This window comes from Nerophis lumbriciformis, linkage group LG16, assembly GCF_033978685.3.
Source record: "Nerophis lumbriciformis linkage group LG16, RoL_Nlum_v2.1, whole genome shotgun sequence".
NCBI lineage: Eukaryota > Metazoa > Chordata > Actinopteri > Syngnathiformes > Syngnathidae > Nerophis > Nerophis lumbriciformis.
In genome coordinates this window covers 43,380,071-43,402,435 of record NC_084563.2, presented here as the reverse complement: position 1 = coordinate 43,402,435, position 22,365 = coordinate 43,380,071, and the positions used below count along the sequence as shown (strand labels likewise).

At 39.6% G+C, this 22,365-nt stretch overlaps 1 protein-coding gene across 4 annotated transcripts in view; it reads left to right on the top strand.

Annotated features, from left to right (window-relative positions):
• LOC133617274 (SH3 and PX domain-containing protein 2A-like) overlaps positions 1–22,365 on the top strand; it is a 339,411-nt gene that overhangs the window by 37,060 nt on the left and 279,986 nt on the right. For all 4 annotated transcript variants that reach the window (XR_012050910.1, XM_061977175.2, XM_061977176.2 and 1 more), the window contains one exon: positions 11,977–12,057. Coding sequence is in view for 3 of the 4 variants with exons in the window: in XM_061977175.2 (XP_061833159.2) it covers positions 11,977–12,057 (81 nt within the window). In the remaining variant the exon portion in view is untranslated. The remainder of the gene's footprint in view (positions 1–11,976; positions 12,058–22,365) is intronic.

Below are 22,365 nucleotides of genomic sequence, written 5' to 3'. Positions count from 1 at the left end.
TTGGTCCGGATGACACGATGTCGAATATTTCCAGAAACAATTTGAAATGTGGACTCGTCAGACCACAGAACACTTTTCCACTTTGCATGAGTCCATCTTAGATGAGCTCAGGCCCAGCGAAGCCGACGGCGTTTCTGGATGTTGTTGATAAATGGCTTTCGCTTTGCATAGTAGAGCTTTAACTTGCACTTACAGATGTAGCGACCAACTGTATTTAGTGACAGTGGTTTTCTGAAGTGTTCCTGAGCCCATGTGGTGATATCCTTTTTAGAGATTGATGTCGGTTTTTGATACAGTGCCGTCTGAGGGATCGAAGGTCACGGTCATTCAATGTTGGTTTCCGGCCATGCCGCTTAGGTGGAGTGATTTCTCCAGATTCTCTGAACCTTTTGATGATATTATGGACCGTAGATGTTGAAATCCCTAAATTCCTTGCAATTGCACTTTGAGACACATTGTTCTTAAACTGTTTGACTATTTGCTCACGCAGTTGTGGACAAAGGGGTGTACCTCGCCCCATCCTTTCTTGTAAAAGACTGAGCATTTTTTTGGGAAGCTGTTTTTATACCCAATCATGGCACCCACCTGTTCCCAATTAGCCTGCACACCTGTGGGATGTTCCAAATAAGTGTTTGATGAGCATTCCTCAACTTTATCAGTATTTATTGCCACCTTTCCCAACTTCTTTGTCACGTGTTGCTGGCATCAAATTCTAAAGTTAATGATTGAAAGGACCTGAGCTTCCTCAGGAAGAAGAGTCTGCTCCTTAGTAAGGAAAGTAGCTACTGGCTCTCATAAAAGCTGCTAGAAGTTGGCAGATGACATCATTGGCTCATTTTCATAACTGATTACGATGAATGCCGTAAGTGGAGGAATAAATAACGTGGTGGGAGACAAACAAAGTGATTTAAAAAAATGCAAATTATGATCAGAATTATTAATGAATGTTCTTCTGTTGATTCTTTCTTAGTTTAGTTGTAATTTCATTTTTGTTTTACATTGTTAAAGGCCTACTGAAATGCGATTTTCTTATTTAAACTGGGATAGCAGGTCCATTCTATGTGTCATACTTGATCATTTCGCGATATTACCCTATTTATGCTGAAAGGATTTAGTAGAGAACATCGACGATAAAGTTGGCAACTTTTGGTCGCTGATAAAAAAGCCTTGCCTGTACCGGAAGTAGCAGACGAGTAGCGTGACGTCACAGGTTGTGGAGCTCCTCACATCCGCACATTGTTTACAATCATGGCCACCAGCAGCGAGAGCGATTCGGACCGAGAAAGTGACGATTTCCCCATTAATTTGAGCGAGGATGAAAGATTTGTGGATGAGGAAAGTGAGAGTGAAGGACTAGAGGGCAGTGGGAGTGATTCAGATAGGGAAGATGCTGTGAGAGGCGGGTGGGACCTGATATTCAGCTGGGAATGACTAAAACAGTAAATAAACACAAGACATATATATACTCTATTAGCCACAACACAACCAGACTTATATTTAATATGCCACAAATTAATCCCGCATAACAAACACCTCCTGCCTCCCGTCCATATAACCCGCCAATACAACTCAAACACCTGCACAACACACTCAATCCCACAGCCCAAAGTACCGTTCACCTCCCCAAAGTTCATACAGCACATATATTTCCCCAAAGTTACGTACGTGACATGCACATAGCGGCACGCACGTACGGGCAATGTTTGGAAGCGTACTCACGGTACCACGTCTGCGTATCCAACTCAAAGTCCTCCTGGTAAGAGTCTCTGTTGTCCCAGTTCTCCACAGGCCAATGGTAAAGATTGACTGTCATCTTCCGGGAATGTAAACAATGAAACACCGACCGAATGTAAACAATGAAACACCGGCCGTGTTTGTGTTGCCGCCCGCAATACACCGCTTCCCACCTACAGCTTTCTTCTTTGCTGTCTCCATTGTTCATTGAACAAATTGCAAAAGATTCACCAACACAGATGTCCAGAACACTGTGGAATTTTGCGACGAAAACAGACGACTTAATAGCTGGCCACCATGCTGTCCCAAAATGTCCTCTACAATCCGCGACGTCATCATACCGAGACGTTTTAAATAGGATATTTCGCGCAAAATTTAAAATTGCACTTTAGTAAGCTATTGGCATGTGTTGCAATGTTAAGATTTCATCATTGATATATAAACTATCAGACTGCGTGGTTGGTAGTAGTGGGTTTCAGTAGGCCTTTAATGTTTGATCAAAAGACTGAAGGCTGGTGACAACCAAGAACAAAGCAAATATATCGTTTCTTGACATGAACGATAGATTTAAAAAAAAATGTTTTAAGCGTGACAGTAATGAAACATTTACATTAATCTGACTCTGTAAACCAAGGCAGAAAGTTAAAGTTTCACACACACACACTAGGTGTGGCGAATGTATTCTCTGCATTTGACCCATCACCCTTGATCACCCCCTGGGAGGTGAGGGGAGTAGTGAGCAGCATCGGTGGCCGCGCCCAGGAATCATATTTTGGTGATTCAACCCCCAATTCCAACCCTTGATGCTGAGTGCCAAGCAGGGAGGCAATGGGTCCCATTTTTATAGTCTTTGGTATGACTCGGCCGGGTTGTGAACTCACGACCTACCGTCATCTATTAGATATAACAGGAGCTTCTGGCAGAGTTCCGTTGTGGACTTTGAGCAGGCCCATTTGTGGCCTAGTTTCCCAAGCCAGCAGCTCCCCTGAGATAAGGCTGTTCACTGTGCAAAAATAGAGAGAGGGAATGGAGCGAAAACAGGAGCACACTCTGTGGTATTCATTCAATCTCATTTGTAATGTTTGTGAAAGGAGCATATAGAGTGTGACCGCTAACATATCACAGGAGGTTTCTGTGAATGTTACTCTTTTTTTTCTTGTTGTTGTTGCATGGGACGGTGATAACATTGTGAGGAAGGTTTGTTTGTAGTTTCCTTACAAGTACTTTTTTTTTTTTTTTTTTTTTTTTTAAAGAGTCTTCTGCTGTACAAAATTGTTATTTGGCACCACACGTCTCTTCAGCAAGCTGCTCCCCACTAAAAATATGTGTTGGTCTATAAATGACTGAGCCACAGCTTAGGGAGGCTTACCCCTTTAGGACTTTAAAGGGGGCCCCATCCAACTTTCCCAAGTTTTTAAGACTAATTTATAACAAGTAGGGATGTCCGATAATGGCTTTTTGCTGATATTCCGATATTGTCCAACTCTTTAATTACCGATATCGATATATGCAGTCGTGGAATTAACACATTATTATGCCTAATTTGGACAACCAGGTATGGTGAAGATAAGGTACTTTAAAAATAATAATAAAATAAAATAAGATAAATAAATTAAAAACATTTTCTTGATTAAAAAAAGTAAAACAATATAAAAACAGTTACATAGAAACTAGTAATTAATAAAAATTAGTAAAATTAACTGTTAAAGGGGAACATTATCACCAGACCTATGTAAGCGTCAATATATACCTTGATGTGGCAGAAAAAAGACCATATATTTTTTTAACCGATTTCCGAACTCTAAATGGGTGAATTTTGGCGAATTAAACGCCTTTCTAATATTCGCTCTCAGAGCGATGGCGTCACATCGGGAAGCAATCCGCCATTTTCTCAAACACCGAGTCAAATCAGCTCTGTTATTTTCCGTTTTTTTCGACTGTTTTCCGTACCTTGGAGACATCATGCCTCGTCGGTGTGTTGTCGGAGGGTGTAACAACACGAACAGGGACGGATTCAAGTTGCACCAGTGGCCCAAAGATGCGAAAGTGGCAAGAAATTGGACGTTTGTTCCGCACACTTTACCGACGAAAGCTATGCTACGACAGAGATGGCAAGAATGTGTGGATATCCTGCGACACTCAAAGCAGATGCATTTCCAACGATAAAGTCAAAGAAATCTGCCGCCAGACCCCCATTGAATCTGCCGGAGTGTGTGAGCAATTCAGGGACAAAGGACCTCGGTAGCACGGCAAGCAATGGCGGCAGTTTGTTCCCGCAGACGAGCGAGCTAAACCCCCTGGATGTCTTGGCTCACACCGTCCCTTATGCCACCGAAGATGATCAAGAGAAGAATATCGACCCTGGCTTCCCTGGCCTGCTGACATGAGGGTATGTCTACAGAATATATTAATAGATGAAAATTGGGCTGTCTGCACTCTCAAAGTGCATGTTGTTGCCAAATGTATTTCATATGCTGTAAACCTAGTTCATAGTTGTTAGTTTCCTTTAATGCCAAACAAACACATACCAATCGTTGGTTAGAAGGCGATCGCCGAATTCGTCCTCGCTTTCTCCCGTGTCGCTGGCTGTCGTGTCGTTTTCGTCGTTTTCGCTTGCATACGGTTCAAACCGATATGGCTCAATAGCTTCAGTTTCTTCTTCAATTTCGTTTTCACTACCTGCCTCCACACTACAACCATCCGTTTCAATACAGTCGTAATCTGTTGAATCGCTTAAGCCGCTGAAATCCGAGTCTGAATCCGAGCTAATGTCGCTATAGCTTGCTGTTCTTTCCGCTTTGTTTGTTTATGTTGGCTTCACTATGTGACGTCACAGGAAAATGGACAGGTGGTTAAAATCAGGCACTTTAAAGCTTTTTTTAGGGGTATTGCGTGATGGGTAAATTTTGAAAACAACTCTGAAAAATATAATAAGCCACTGGGAACTGATTTTTAATGGTTTTAACCATTCTGAAATTGTGATAATGTTCCCCTTTAAAGGTTAGTACTATTAGTGGACCAGCAGCACGCACAATCATGTGTGCTTACGGACTGTATCCCTTGCAGACTGTATTGATATATATTGATATATAATGTAGGAACCAGAATATTAATAACAGAAAGAAACAACCCTTTTGTGTGAATGAGTGTAAATGGGGGAGGGAGGTTTTTTGGGTTGGTGCACTAATTGTAAGTGTATCTTGTGTTTTTTATGTTGATTTAATTTAAAAAAACCAAAAAAAAAAACCGTTGCTGGTAGTTTTTCAATATTTGTATTTAATAAGTTGTAGGTGTATTTATTACAGTATAAAAGTGTAAAGTTTTTGCTTCAGTCATGAAATGATGATAATGGTGTGCCAGGGCATACATACATTTTATATTTGACGCTTAAATCTCTACATCAACTACATCAACTTCAGATCTATCTGTCAATTCTAAGTAGAGATGTCCAATATTTGGCTTTTTTGCCGATATTCCGATATTGTCCAACTCTTAATTACCGATTCCGATATCAACCGATACTGATATATACAGTCGTGGAATTAACACATTATTATGCCTCATTTTGTTGTGATGCCCCGCTGGATGCATTAAACAATGTAACAAGGTTTTCCAAAATAAATCAACTCAAGTTATAGAAAAAAAATGCCAACATGGCACTGCCATATTTATTATTGAAGTCACAAAGTGCATTATTTCTTTTAACATGCCTCAAAACAGCAGCTTGGAATTTGGGACATGCTCTCCCTGAGAGAGCATGAGGTGGGCGGGGTTGGGGGTGGGGGGGGGGGGTATAGTGGGGTGTATATTGTAGCGTCCTGGAAGAGTTAGTGCTGCAGGGGGTTCTGGGTATTTGTTCTGTTGTGTTTAAGTTGTGTTACGGTGCGGATGTTCTCCCGAAACGTGTTTGTCATTCCTGTTTGGTGTGGGTTCACAGTGTGGCGCATATTTGTAACAGTGTTAAAGTTGTTTATACGGCCACCCTCAGTGTGACCTGTATGGCTGTTGACCAAGTATGCGAGGCATTCACTTGTGTGTGTGAAAAGCCGTAGATATTACGTGATTGGGCCGACACGCAAAGGCAGTGCCTTTAAGGTTTATTGGCGCTCTGTACTTCTCCCTACGTCCGTGTACCACTCCATACAGTGGCGTTTTCAAAAGTTATAAATTTTACTTTTTGAAACCGATACCGATAATTTCCGATATTACATTTTAAAGCATTTATCGGCCGATAAAATCGGCAGCCAGATATTATCGGACATCTCTAATTCTAAGATTTTTTTTGTTAGTTTGTTTTCTGCCCTTTTTGTCAAAGTAAACTTTTTTTTTTTAATGGCAAACACACAAAATATGCAAAATCTTCCACAAAAAATATTTTTCAAAGTGGAATATTTGATGTGAAGTAATCGTAGCCTTGGATAGGTCAATAATTCATAAACACATTGATTTTGATTAGAGATGTTCGATAATATCAGACTGCCGATATTATCGGGCGATAAATGCTTTATAATGTAATATCGGAAATTATCGGTTTCAAAATTATCGGTATCGGTTTCAAAAAGTGAAATGTATGACTTTTTTAAACGCCGCTGTGTACACGGACGTAGGGAGAAGTACAGAGCGCTAATAAACCTTAAAGGCACTGCCTTTGCGTGCCGGCCCAGTCACATAATATCTACGGCTTTTCACACACACAAGTGAATGCCACGCATACTTGGTCAACAGCCATACAGGTCACACTGAGGGTGGCCGTCTAAACAACTTTAACACTGTTACAAATATGCGCCACACTCCGGTCCGTGTTTTCCAACGCACCGATTTAAATAATACATTCCACTTTTCTGCTGCTCCGTAATTTCCGTTCCGCATTTTCCAGCACACCTTCAACACATCCACAGGTCTGTGAATTCTCACGCAATTGCTTTTAGCTGCTGGCATTACACGACAGCCTCTTCTCACACTTTCCTGTGTCTCCCTCTCACAGACAGCAAGCGCACCTTCTTACACACGTCACATACTGTCACGACATACGTCACATACTGTCACGTCATACGTCACATACGTATACGTCCTCCCCGAGCAGAGAGGTAGCAGCATGGCTAACGTTAGCTGTGATGCTAGCGCAGCCGTGCGAGCAACGCTCCCTCTAAGGTGCGCGCCTGTGCAATTGCGCACTGTTTAAGCGTCCTCTGCGCATAGCAAATCTATGCCACGCACAAAATCAAATAAAAAAATAAGCGCATAACCATTTTCGACACACGGACTCAACAGAGAAAACAGTTTTCGTCATCATTGTTCAAATATTGTGACGTCTGTCGAGACGCTTATCTCCATTCGGTGCCACACGTCCACACCATCAAAATGCAGAGGCAAACATTTCCACATCAACACCGTATGAAAAAATTAGTGATTTTTTTTTAGTTGTGATTTCCTTCTCTGCATGAAAGTTTAAAAGTAGCATATATTAATGCAGTATGAAGAAGAATGTTTTAATGTAGACATGCAAGCCTTGAAAGAAAATTTGGAAAATCAAGACTACATTTCCTGCAAATGGGTGCATTTCTACCCTATATTTTAACTTTAGATTTATTCTCATATCAAACTCTTTTGGCTGTCTTTTTGACACTTACATCCGGCGCCCCCCTCCACACCCTGGATTATAAATAATGTAAATAATTCAATGTGATTATCTTGTGTGATGACTGTATTATGATGATAGTATATATCTGATAGTATATATCTGTATCATGAATCAATTTAAGTGGACCCCGACTTAAACAAGTTGAAAAACTTATTGGGGTGTTACCATTTAGTGGTCAATTGTACGAAATATGTACTTCACTGTGCAACCTACTAATAAAAGTCTCAATCAATCAATCAAAACACATAGAATCATCATACTGCTGTGATTATATGCATCAAGTGTTCATTCAAGGCTAAGGCAAAATATCGAGATATATATTGTGTATCGCAATATTTAAAAAAAAGGCCATATCGCCCAGCCCTAGTTCAATGATGCCATTTCTGTTTGTCATGTATAATTTTGTCTATTTTGTGTTTATCCTTGAATAAACAGGTCAGTTTCTTGTTACCAACCATTGTGTATTATTCAAACTCCCCTAATTCAGCTGGCTAGTTGTTATCAAGAGTTCTAAAACCCTTTTCAACGTGATTCTGACAACTAAGTAGGCTAAATAACTTTAAACTTTAATACATGCTCGGATAGGCCAGTATCGGTCAGTATCGGATCGGAAATGCAAAAACAATATCGGTATCGATCGGAAGTGCGTAAACCTGGATTGGGACATCCCTAAGCAGATATCGTCAAATAAAATATATTTTTTAAATAACGCAAAATGTTACTGTGGTGGTCCAAATGTATCCAAGATTGTTGTCGCTAACGCACTTTTTGTGTCTTTTTACGCATTGAAATCAGAAAGGACGCACATTTCCAGATTTTTTTTTTTTTTTACCGACCCTGCCTTCTCCAGGCCAAAAGTGAGTGAGTGTGAATTGTCGTATGTTTTCATGTGCAAAGTGGCCCCAAGTCAGCTGCAATAGACTCCATGTTCCATGTGAAATGTTTCCAAACAGAAAAATCCAATCTACCGAATGACTTTTTCTAGGCAAATCATTTGTGCTCTCATAGTCTGAGACTACAGGATGGAGAGTGTCCGTTTCGTATGGTGCTTTAAATATAGTAGTTTAGGCGGGGTTTGCAGCATTTAGTGGCTAACCCACATTCTCTGCCCAACCTAGTACGGCGTTCTTTTGCTCTCTTCGCTTGAAAACTCGCTCACTTTGTGCCTGTTTTTACCTTCAAAACTGTAAGTTCCTATATCACACTGTATGTTATATGCGCTATTGTAATTGCTACTATTCAAGGCAAACTTATTTTGAGGAGAAAATCAGCTAATGTCATTCATTGTAACTGAAGATGAACATAATGGAATAATCAAAGGTACGATTTGTTGTGGTAATATCATTCACAATTTCCTCTTTTGATTTGGAACATGTTGAACAAAAAGAGCTTCAACCTCTTGTTTTTCTCATTGGCAGAAAAATGTACAAGGTCTTTTTCCTCCTTTTCTAGGACATTAAACCCCCAGAAGAATAGTTTTCTGTTTCAACCTTGTTCTCATTTGAAAACATTTATAGACTCTTCTACAGAAAGAAGTGACACATTTGGGCATTTTTAACCAGAGCAAAAGCTGTGGCTCTGCGTTCTAAACAGTATTTAAATACAGTCGTGGTCAAAAGTTTACATACAGTTGTAAAGAACATAATGTCATGGCTGTCTTGAGTTTCTAATAACTTCTACAACTATTTTTTTGTGATAGAGTGATTGGAGCACATACTTGTTGGTCACAAAAAACATTCATGAAGTTTGGTTCTTTTATGAATTTAGTATGGGTCTACTGAAAATGTGAGCAAATGTGCTGGGTCAAAAGTATACATACAGCAATGTTAATATTTGGTTACATGTCTTTTGGCAAGTTTCACTGCAATAAGACGCTTTTGGTAGCCATCCACAAGCTTCTGCTTGAATTTTTGACCACTCCTCTTGACAAAATTGGTGCAGTTCAGCTAAATAAATGTGGTGGTTTTCTGACATGGACTTGTTTCTTCAGCATTGTCCACACGTTTAAGTCAGGACTTTGGGAAGGCCATTCTAAAACCTTAATTCTAACCTGATTTAGCCATTCCTTTACCACTTTTGACATGTGTTTGGGGTCATTGTCCTGTTGGAACACCCAACTGTGCCCAAGACCCAACCTCCGGGCTGATTATTTTAGGTTGTCCTGAAGAATTTAGAATAGAATAGAATATATCTTTGTTAAATCCACTATGGACTGGACTCTCGCTATTATGTTAGATCCACTATGGACTGGACTCTCACTATTATGTTAGATCCACTATGGACTGGACTCTCACTATTATGTTAGATCCACTATGGACTGGACTCTCACTATTATGTTAGATCCACTATGGACTGGACTCTCACTATTATGTTAGATCCACAATGGACTGGACTCTCACTGTTATGTTAGATCCACAATGGACTGGACTCTCACTGTTATGTTAGATCCACTATGGACTGGACTCTCACTATTATGTTAGATCCACTATGGATCTAACATAACAATTTATAATGACACATAAAAAACATAAGAAAAACAGATGAAAAATACGTAAAAATACCAAGCACAAAGCTCACATGCACATTATTGTCTTGTGTTCAGCGACACAAGTGTTCTTAAATCTGTTTGTCCGGCATTTATTGTCCTGTATCTCCTGCCCGAGGGCAGCAGTTCAAAAAGTTTATGTCCGGGGTGAGGTGGGTCCCTTATCTATCTATCTATCAATCAATCAATCAATGTTTATTTATATAGCCCTAAATCAGAAGTGTCTCAAAGGGCTGCACAAGCCACAACGGCATCCTCGGTACAGAGCCCACATAAGGGCAAGGGAAAAACTCACCCCAGTGGGACGTCGATGTGAATGACTATGAGAAACCTTGGGGAGGACCGCATATTTGGTAACCGCCCCCTTCTAGGGGAGACCGAATGCAATGGATGTCGATCTTATGATGTTTTGGGCCATTTTGAGGCACCTGGCACTGTACAGTTCATCTAGGGAGGGGAGAGGGCAGAATTTGGAGGTAATACACCTTTTTCATTGTCTCATTTACTCTCTGTAAAGCACCAGTCCCATTGGCAGAAAAACAGGCCCAGAGCATAATACTACCACCACCATGCTTGACGGTAGGCATGGTGTTCCTGGGATTAAAGGCCTCACCTTTTCTCCTCCAAACATATTGCTGGGTATTGTGGCCGAACAGCTCAATTTTTATTTAATCTGACCACAGAACTTTCATCCAGAAGGTCTTATCTTTGTCCATGTGATGTCAGATGTTACATGTCCCTTGGCAAGTTGGACAATGCTGAAGAAACAAGTCCATGTCAGAAAACCAACACATTTAGCTGAACTGCACCAATTTTGTCAAGGGGAGTGGTCAAAAATTCAAGCAGAAGCTTGTGGATGGCTACCAAAAGCACCTTATTGCAGTGAAACTTGCCAAGGGACATGTAAGCAAATATTAACATTGCTGTATGTATACTTTTGACCCAGCACATTTGCTCACATTTTCAGTAGACTCATAATAAATTCATAAAATAATCAAACTTCATGAATGTTTTTTGTGACCAATAAGTATGTGCCCCAATCACTAAATCACAAAAAAATAAGAGAAAAATTTAAAATTTAATTTTTTTTTTTAATTGTTTTAAATTGTTTTAAAAAATAAAATTAAATATAAATAAATTAAAAAAATAAATAAATTAAAAAAATGTTTTTGCCCAAATGTGTCACTTCTTTCTGTAAAGCACCATTTCCATTGGCAGCAAAACAGGCCCAGAGCATAATACTACCACCACCATGCTTGACGGTAGGCTTGGTGTTCCTGGGATTAAAGGCCTCACCTTTTCTCCTCCAAACATATTGCCGGGTATTGTGGCCGAACAGCTCAACTTTTATTTCATCTGACCACAGAACTTTCCTCCAGAAGGTCTTATCTTTGTCCATGTGATGTCAGATGTTACATGTCCCTTGGCAAGTTGGACAATGCTGAAGAAACAAGTCCATGTCAGAAAACCAACACATTTAGCTGAACTACACCAATTTTGTCAAGAGGAGTGGTCAATTATTCAAGCAGAAGCTTGTGGATGGCTACCAAAAGCGCCTTATTGCAGTGAAACTTGCCAAGGGACATGTATGCAAATATTAACATTGCTGTATGTATACTTTTGACCCAGCACATTTGCTCACATTTTCAGTAGACCCATAATAAATTCATAAAAGAACCAAACTTTATTGAATGTTTTTTGTGACCAACAAGTATGTGCTCCAATCACTCTTCACAAAAAAATAAGAGAAAAATTAAAAAAAAAATTTAATTTTTAAAATTGTTTTAAATTGTTTAAAAAAATAAAAAATAAAAATAAAAAAAACATTTAAATTTTTTTTTGCCCAAATGTGTCACTTCTTTCTGTAAAGCACAATTTCCATTGGCAGCAAAACAGGCCCAGAGCATAATACTACCACCACCATGCTTGACGGTAGGTGTGGTGTTCCTGGGATTAAAGGCCTGAATTTTAAAACAAACCACACAGTTTGTTCGATTTGATTCCAAAAAAAGATCTTGCATTGCTTTTAATTTTGCTCATCTCTTCTCCTCGGCAGGTATATCTGATCAATGTCACCTACTCTGACAATACCTCCCACGTCATATACAGAAGATACAGCAAGTTCTTTGACCTACAGGTAATCCTCTACGACTCTGAAATGCACCACATGTCACTACATGCTTTTTTTGGCATCCCATCGCTGCTGAACTATTTTGAACATGTGAGATTGTATGTCTAATGTCTGGACTACAGGCAGGCCAATCTAGTACCCGCACTCTTTTAGTATGAAGCCACGTTGATGAAACATGTGGCTTGGCATTGTCTTGTTGAAATAAGCAGGGGCGTCCATGGTAACGTTGCTTGGATGGCAACATATGTTGCTCCAAAACCTGTATGTACCTTTCAGCATTAATGGCGCCTTCACAGATGTGTAAGTTACCCATGTCTTGGGCACTAATACACCCCCATACCATCACACATGCTGGCTTTTACACTTTGCGCCTATAACAATCCGGATGGTTCTTTTCCTCTTTGGTCCGGAGGACACGACGTCCACAGTTTCCAAAAACAATTTGAAATGTGGACTCGTCAGACCACAGAACACTTTTTCACTTTGCATCAGTCCATCTTAGATGAGCTCAGGCCCAGCGAAGCCGGCGGCGTTTCTGGGTGTTGTTGATAAACGGTTTTCGCCTTGTATAGGAGAGTTTTAACTTCCACTTACAGATGTAGCGACCAACTGTAGTTACTGACAGTGGGTTTCTGAAGTGTTCCTGAGCCCATGTGGTGATATCCTTTACACACTGATGTCTCTTGTTGAGGCAGTACAGCCTGAGGGATCGAAGGTCACGGGCGTAGCTGCTTAAGTGTAGTGATTTCTCCAGATTCTCTGAACCCTTTGATGATATTACGGACCGTAGATGGCGAAATCCCTAAATTCCTTGCAATAGCTGGTTGAGAAATGTTGTTCTTAAACTGTTCAACAATTTGCTCACGCATTTGTTGACAAAGTGGTGACCCTCGCCCCATCCTTGTTTGTGAATGACTGAGCATTTCATGGAATCTACTTTTATACCCAATCATGGCACCCACCTGTTCCCAATTAGCCTGCACACCTGTGGGATGTTCCAAATAAGTGTTTGATGAGCATTCCTCAACTTTATCAGTATTTATTGCCACCTTTCCCAACTTCTTTGTCACGTGTTGCTGGTATCAAATTCTAAAGTTAATGATTAGCACAAAAAAAAAAAATGTTTATCAGTTTGAACATCAAATATGTTGTCTTTGTAGCATATTCAACTGAATATGGGTTGAAAATGATTTGCAAATCATTGTATTCCATTTATATTTACATCTAACACAATTTCCCGACTCGTATGGAAATGGGGTTTGTACGTACAGTAACATGTAAGCCAGGGGTGTCAAACTCATTTTAGCTCAAAAATCTATTCCCAAGTGGACCAGAATGGTTAAAATAATGGCATGATAACTTAAAAATAAAGACAACTTCAGGTTGTTTTTACTTTGGCTCAAAAATAGAACAAGCACATTCTGAAAACGTACAGATCGCAAATAATCCTCTGGACAGAACACTTCAAGTTTGTTGAAAATGCTGGTGAAATTGGTGCAGTTTCAAAAACACAACAAGCTTTTTTTTTGTCTTGAAGTTTTATATTTGCTGTGTCTATTTTGCCGTTCAACCCATTACTTCTTTCTTACTGATATCATAATTATGTTCAGGCCTTAAGCCGTAAGCTGACACCTTGTGTAAACCACCACAGGTCTCGGAGTCACTGGTGAATATAAAAGAACCATAGAAAGAACGTTACATGGGACACATCAATAGCTACTGTGTGCAAGCTCAACAGGACACAATGTTTTAGTGTAGGGAAGGTCCCAGCTGAAAGCTTCCATTGATAACCACGCAGGGCGTTTTTTGAAGGAAAGTCCGATCTGCTTCACATTAATCTCAAAGTGGAATACATAAGCAAAACATTGAGCCATGTTCCTCCAAGCTGATAGGCAGAGGGTCAAATGTCTGCTGACAGAATATTTCACACACAAACTAATTGAGAACCACTTGCTTAAGGCGGGACAAAACGTACCAGGGGCGGATTTTGGATTGAACAAAACCTTGGGTTTAGACTAGTGTTGTCCCGACAAAAAATGTCATTATTGGCTTTATTTTAACAACAAATCTTAGGGTACATTAAACATATGTTTCTTATTGCAAGTTTGTCCTTAAATAAAATAGTGAACATACTATACAACTTATCTTTTATTAGTAAGTAAACAAACAAAGGCTCTTAATTTAGTCTGCTGACGTATGCAGTAACATATTGTGTCATTTATCATTTTATTATTTTGTCCAAATTATTAAGGACAAGTGGTAAATGATAAATGATAAATGGGTTATACTTGTATAGCGCTTTTCTACCTTCAAGGTATTCAAAGCGCTTTGACAGTATTACCACATTCACCCATTCACACACACATTCACACACTGATGGCGGGAGCTGCCATGCAAGGCGCTAACCAGCAGCCATCAGGAGCAAGGGGTGAAGTGTCTTGCCCAAGGACACAACGGACGTGACTGGGATGGTAGAAGGTGGGGATTGAACCCCAGTAACCAGCAACACTCCGATTGTTGGCACGGCCACTCTACCAACTTCGCCACGCCGTCCCTAGAAAATGAATTATTAATCTACTTGTTCATTTACTGCATACTTGCCAACCCTCCCGGATTTTCCGGGAGACTCCCGAAATTCAGCGCCTCTCCCGAAAACCTCCCGGGACAAATTTTCTCCCGAAATTCAGGCGGACTCAGGTCCTCCACAATATAAAAAAGCGTACCTGCCCAATCACGTTTATAACTATAGAATGATGGAGGGCGTGTGCTTGGTTTCTTATGTGGGTTTATTGTTAGGCAGTTTCATTAACGTCCTCCCAGCGTGGCAACAACACACAACAACAGCAGTCACTTTTTTGTATATTGTAAAGCAGTTCGTCTGCCGTAAACAGCAATGTTGTGACACTCTTAAACAGGACAATACTGCCATCTAGTGCATTTGATGAAAGCACTTTTGTGTGTGCCACACATCAATGCATCATCAGAGAGGGCGTTCAGCATGGTTCGAAAAATAGTGACAGAGAATAGAACAAGGATGGACAATTCAACCCTTAACTCAACAATGAGTAGATGAGTGTTATGTGTGTGTATATGTGTAAATAAATGAACACTGAAATTCAAGTATTTATTTTATATATATATATATATATATATATATATATATATATATATATATATATATATATATATATATATATATAAATAATAAAATATATATATATATAAATAATAAAATATATATAGCTAGAATTCACTGAAAGTCAAGTATTTCTTGTGTGTATATATGTATATGTATGTATGTATATGTATATATATATATATATATATATATATATATATATATATATATATATATATATATATATATATGAAATACTTGACTTGGTGAATTCTAGCTGTAAATATACTCTTCCCCTTTTAGCCCCTCCCCCCACCTCCCGAAATCGGAGGTCTAAAGGTTGGCAAGTATGATTTACTGTTAATATCTGCTTACTTTCTATGTTAACATGTTCTATTTGCACTTCTGTTAAAATGTAATAATCACTTATTTTTCTGTTAGATACTTTACATTAGTTTTGGATAGGGATGTCCGATATCCGATATTCCGATATTGTCCAACTCTTTAATTACCGATACCGATATCAACCGATATATACAGTCGTGGAATTAACACATTATTATGCCTAATTTGGACAACCAGGTATGGTGAAGATAAGGTACTTTAAATTTTTTTTTTTATAAAATTAAAAAAATAAATAAAAATAAAAACATTTTCTTGAATAAAAAAGGAAGTAAAACAATATAAAAACAGTTACATAGAAACTAGTAATTAATAAAAATGAGTAAAATTAACTGTTAAAGGTTAGTACTATTAGTGGAGCAGCAGCACGCACAATCATGTGTGCTTACGGACTGTATCCCTTGCAGACTGTATTGATATATATTGATATATAATGTAGGAACCAGAATATTAATAACAGAAAGAAACAACCCTTTTGTGTGAATGAGTGTAAATGGGGGAAGGAGGTTTTTTGGGTTGGTGCACTAATTGTAAGTGTATCTTGTTTTTTTATGTTGATTTAATAATTAAAAAAACAAACGATACCGATAATAAAAAAAACGATACCGATAATTTCCGATATTACATTTGAATGCATTTATCGGCCAATATTTTTGGACATCCCTAGTTTTGGATTATACCACAAATTTGGGTATCAATCCGATACCAAGTAGTTACACCATGTTGTGGTGTAGTTGTACCATGAGTTGATTAACGTGGACCCCGATTTAAACAAGTTGAAAAACTTATTGGGGTGTTACCATTTAGTGGTCAATTGTACGGAATATGTACTGCACTGTGCAACCTACTAATAAAAGTCTCAATCAATCAATACAGGATCATACATTGGTCATATTCAAAGTCTTCATGTGTCCAGGGACATATTTCCTGAGTTTATAAACATATTATACATTTAAAAAAAACTAAAGATGTTGTGATGCTAAAAAATATCGATCTAATCATAGTAGTATCGACTAGATACACTCCTGTTCTTGGTATAATCAAAGTGGATGTTAGGTATAGATCCACCAATGGCGTTTGTTTATATTGTAGCGTCCCGGAAGAGTTGTTGCTGCAGGGAATTCTGGGAATTTGTTCTGTAGTGTTTGTTGTGTTGCAGTAAAAATATTCTCCCAATATTTACTTGAGTAAAAGTAAAATGTATGTTGTAAAAAAAACTACTCAAGTACTGAGTAACTGATGAGTAACCTGTTCGTTTAATGATGACGGCAACAAATAATGCACACAAACATAAAAATAGCAATGAGCAAATTCAGAGCCAGGAATATCTCTTAAGCAACTAAAACAATAATATATATTAAATAATACATTAACATAAAACAAATTAAGGCAAATTGAGCCACAATAACGTAAAGGCCTACTGAAACCCACTACTACCGACCACGCAGTCTGATAGTTTATACATCAATGATGAAATCTTAACATTGCAACACATGCCAATACGGCCGGGTTAGCTTACTAAAGTGCAATTTTAAATTTTGCGCGAAATATCCTGCTGAAAACATCTCGGTATGATGACGTCAGCGCGTGACGTCACGGATTGTAGAGGACATTTTGGGACAGCATGGTGGCCAGCTATTAAGTCGTCTGTTTTCATCGCAAAATTCCACAGTATTCTGGACATCTGTGTTGGTGAATCTTTTGCAATTTGTTCAATGAACAATGGAGACAGCAAAGAAGAAAGCTGTAGGTGGGAAGCGGTGTATTGCGGCCGACTTTAGCAACACAAACACAGCCGGTGTTTCATTGTTTACATTCCCGAAAGATGACAGTCAAGCTTTACCATTGGCCTGTGGAGAACTGGGACAACAGAGACTCTTACCAGGAGTGCTGCAAGGGGTTCTGGGTATTTGTGCTGTTGTGTTTATGTTGTGTTACGGTGCGGATGTTCTCCCGAAATGTGTTTGTCATTCTTGTTTGGTGTGGGTTCACAGTGTGGCGCATATTTGTATCAGTGTTAAAGTTGTTTATACACCCACCCTCAGTGTGACCTGTAAGGCTGTTGACCAAGTATGATTTGCATTCACTTATGTGTGTTAAAGCGCATATGTTATGTGACTGGGCTGGCACGCTGTTTGTAAGGAGGTAAAGCGGACGTGACGACAGGTTGTAGAGGACGCTAAAGGCAGTGCCTTTAAGGCACGCCCCCAATAATGTAGTCCGGGTGGAAATCGGGATAAATTCGGGAGAATGGTTGCCTCGGGAGATTTTCGGGAGGGGCACTGAAATTCGTGAGTCTCCCGGGAAAATAGGGAGGTTGATACCGATAATTTCCGATATTACATTTTAAAGCATTTATCGGACATCTCTAACAGTAAGTCTTTGCTGTCGTCCAGCATTGTGTTTTTGTTTACTTTGTAGCCAGTTCAGTTTTAGTTTTGTTCTACGTAGCCTTCTCTAAGCTTCAATGCCTTTTCTTAGGGACACTTACCTTTTGTTTATTTTTTGTTTAAGCATTAAATGCATTTTTACCTGCACACTGCCTCCCGCTGTTTCCGACCTCTACAAAGCAATTAGCTACCGGCCGCCACCTACTGATATGGAAGAGTATTACACGGTTACTCTGCCGAGCTCTAGACAGCACACAACACATCATTTGCAGACTATAATTACTGGTTTGCAAAAAATAGTTTTAACCCAAATAGGTGAAACTAGATCAGGGGTCGGCAACCCAAAATGTTGAAAGAGCCATATTGGACCAAAAATACAAAAACAAATCTGTCTGGAGCCGCAAAAAATTAAAAGCCATATTACATACAGATAGTGTGTCATGAGATATACATTGAATTAAGAGGACTTAAAAGAAACTAAATGACCTCAAATATAGCTACAAATGAGGCATAATGATGCAATATGTACATATAGCTAGCCTAAATAGCATGTTAGCATCAATTAGCTTGCAGTCATGCAGTGACCGAATATGTCTGATTAGCACTCCACACAAGTCAATAACATCTACAAAACTCACCTTTGTGCATTCATGCACAACCTTCAAAGTTTGGTGGACAAAATGAGACAGAAAAAGAAGTGGCATAAAACACGTCCTAGAAAGTCGGAGAAAGTTATATATGTAAACAAACTACGGTGAGTTCAAGGACCGCCATAATTAGTAGGACAAAACGGCGCTCGCCAAATACTCGAATCAGTGAAGCATGATTAATATAAACAGTGTGCTTTGTAACAATTAGGGAGGTTTGTGTCATGTTTGTCCTCCTACAGAAACCATATTAAAACAAAAAATATATTTTTTCCCCTCATCTTTTTCCATTTTTCATACATTTTTGAAAAAGCTCCAGAGACATGCGGCTCTAGAGCCGCGGGTTGCCGACCCCTGAACTAGATAATCTCCCACGGCACACCAGATTGTATCTCACAGCACACTAGTGTGCCGCGGCACAGTGGTTGAAAAACATTGCTTTAAGGGGTTTAACGACTTAGTGTAGACATGGCCTAAGAGAGAACATTGACGGTATATTGATGTCTATTATCTGGTGTACTTTGTTACCTCAGTTTTTGTTAGTAATCTGCTCCAATTTTCCATTTAGAAATCAAATTCAAATATTTGGACATTCAAAAGTCGTATCACGTTCACTTTTTTTTTTTTATCACAATTTCAGAAGGGTTAAAACCATTAAAAATCAGTTCCCAGTGGCTTATTTTATTTTTCAAAGTTTTACCTATTACGCAATATCCCGAAAAAAAGCTTCAAAGTGCCTGATTTTAACCACCCGTCCATTTTCCTGTGACGTCACATAGTGAAGCCAACACAAACAAACATGGCGGAAAGAACAGCAAGGTATAACGACATTAGCTCGGATTCAGACTCTGATTTCAGCGGTTTAAGCGATTCAACAGATTACGCATGTATTGAAACGGATGGTTGTAGTGTGGAGGCAGGTAGCGAAAACGAAATTGAAGAAGAAACTGAAGCTATTGAGCCATATCGGTTTGAACCGTATGCAAGCGAAACCGACGAAAACGACACGACAGCCAGCGACACGGGAGAAAGCGAGGACGAATTCGCCGATCGCCTTCTAACCAAACGATTGGTATGTGTTTGTTTGGCATTAAAGGAAACTAACAACTATGAACTAGGTCATATGAAATACATTTGGCAACAACATGCACTTTGAGAGTGCAGACAGCCCAATTTTCATCTATTAATATATTCTGTAGACATACCCTCATCCGCGCTCTTTTCCTGAAAGCTGATCTGTCCAGTTTTGGAGTTGATGTCAGCAGGCCAGGGAAGTTAGGGTCGATATTTTTCTCTTGATCATCTTCGGTGGCTCGCTCGTCTGCGGGAACAAACCGCCGCCATTGCTTGCCGTGCTACCGAGGTTCCTTTGTCCCTGAATAGCTCACACACTCCGGCAGATTCAATGGGGGTCTGGCGGCAGATTTCTTTGACTTTATCGTTGGAAATGCATCTGCTTTGAGTGTTGCAGGATATCCACACATTCTTGCCATCTCTGTCGTAGCATAGCTTTCGTCGGTAAAGTGTGCGGAACAAACGTCCAATTTCTTGCCACTTTGGCATCTTTGGGCCACTGGTGCAACTTGAATCCGTCCCTGTTGGTGTTGTTACACCCTCCGACAACACACCGACGAGGCATGATGTCTCCAAGGTACGGAAAACAGTCGAAAAAAACGGAAAATAACAGAGCTGATTTGACTCGGTGTTTGAGAAAATGGCGGATTGCTTCCCGATGTGACGTCATCACTCCGATAGCGAATATTAGAAAGGCGTTTAATTCGCCAAAATTCACCCATTTAGAGTTCGGAAATCGGTTAAAAAATATATGGTCTTTTTTCTGCAACATCAAGGTATATATTGACGATTACATAGGTCTGGTGATAATGTTCCCCTTTAAACGATTTAGTGCATTTTAAGTTCATCCTAAAAATTTCCCCCGAAAGCCAAATACTCTTTTGTGAGTAGTGTCTTTTGTCTTTGGGCAGCTGGCAGATTTGCACCATTGCTCAGCATCTGTCGCCGTCTTAATTTCCTTTCTGCATCTCCATCTTGACGAGCCCTGGTGTTTCTGTTCAAGGTCTTCTCCAGCTGAACAGGATGAGGAGAACAAGTCGATGAACGCTAGTTATCTTTGGCATCTGCCTCCCACAGAGCCTTGAATGGAGAGTTTGTTCAAGGTTTCTTGCTTTTTCATTACATTTTGAGCTAAACCCGCCCTGGCCTTTCTGCACCAACAGTACTCCTCTTGCATTTCCTCGATCAGAAAGGACGAGGTCATCTTTTATGTATGTTTCTTGAATATGTGAAGATCAGACCGGCTTGTGTGTGTGTGAGGAATGAAGGAAAGGATGCGTGGTGCGACACATTAACAAATTATAGGTCATTTCATTTCATGGTCTTTGGCCTTTTACAATTTACCTTCATAAGTAATGAGCTCATGGAGAACAAGTAAAAAAATGTGACTCATTATCATGAAGAATCATGCTGCTTTTAGTTGGGATTTCTGCTTAGTGTTTCATAAAAAAAAATCACATGACCCAGTCAGTGACTCAATGATTCAAATCAATTTCCACAGGCTGCTGCTGGCATAAACTGTCCTTGGCTTTCATGTTGTGCATTCATAATGCCAATTATTAAGATTTTTTAAATCCTATAAAATGTTTTAGTTTTTTTTGCTTTAGGCACCGTTTAGGTATTATTGATGAAAGGAAAAATATTGCACATTTACAAAGAGAAAACATTTCTACAAAAATGTGTTGTTTGATCAAGTACAGCATTTTTCGAACTATAAGTTGCACCGGAGTATAAGTCGCACCTGCCGAAAATGCATAATAAAGAAGGAAAAAAACATATATACCGTATTTTCCGCACTATAAGGCGCACCGGATTATTAGCCGCACCTTCTATGAATTACATATTTCATAATTTTGTCCACCAATAAGCCGCCCCGGACTATAAGCCGCGCCTACGCTGCGCTAAAGTGAATGTCAAAAAAACGCTGCGCTAAAGTGAATGTCAAAAAAACAGTCAGATAGTTCAGTCAAACTTTAATAATATATTGAAAACCAGCGTTCTAACAACTCTGTCCCAAAATGTACGCAAATGTGCAATCACAAACATAGTAAAATTCAAAATGGTGTAGAGCAATAGTAACATAATGTTGCTCGAACGTTAATGTCACAACACACAAAATAAACATAGCGCTCACCTTCTGAAGTTATTCTTCATTCGTAAATCCTTCGAATTCTTCGTCTTCGGTGTCCGAATTGAAAAGTTGCGCAAGCGTGGTATCCAAAATGGCCGGTTCCGTCTCGTCGAAGTCATCGGGAGTCAGTGTCGCTGTTGTTCTGTGAATCCTGCCTTCCGGAAAGCTCGGACCACAGTTGTGACCGAAATATCTGCCCAGGCATTTACGATCCACTGGCAAATGTTGGCGTATGTCGTCCGGAGCTGTCTGCCCGTCTTAGTGAAGGTGTGTTCGCCTTCGGAGCTGTGTGAAAAAAGCCACCCGGCCTCTTCGCGTAAACTTCCCTTAACCACTCGCTCATCTTTTCTTCATCCATCCATCCCTTCGAGTTAGCTTTTATGATGACGCCGGCTGGAAAGGTCTCTTTTGGCAAGGTCTTCCTTTTGAATATCACCATGGGTGGAAGTTAGCATGGCAAGCTAGAACCACAGTGAAGGATGACTTCTCATTCCCTGTGGTGCGAATATTCACCGTACGTGCTCCCGTTCCACAGTGCGGTTCACAGGAATA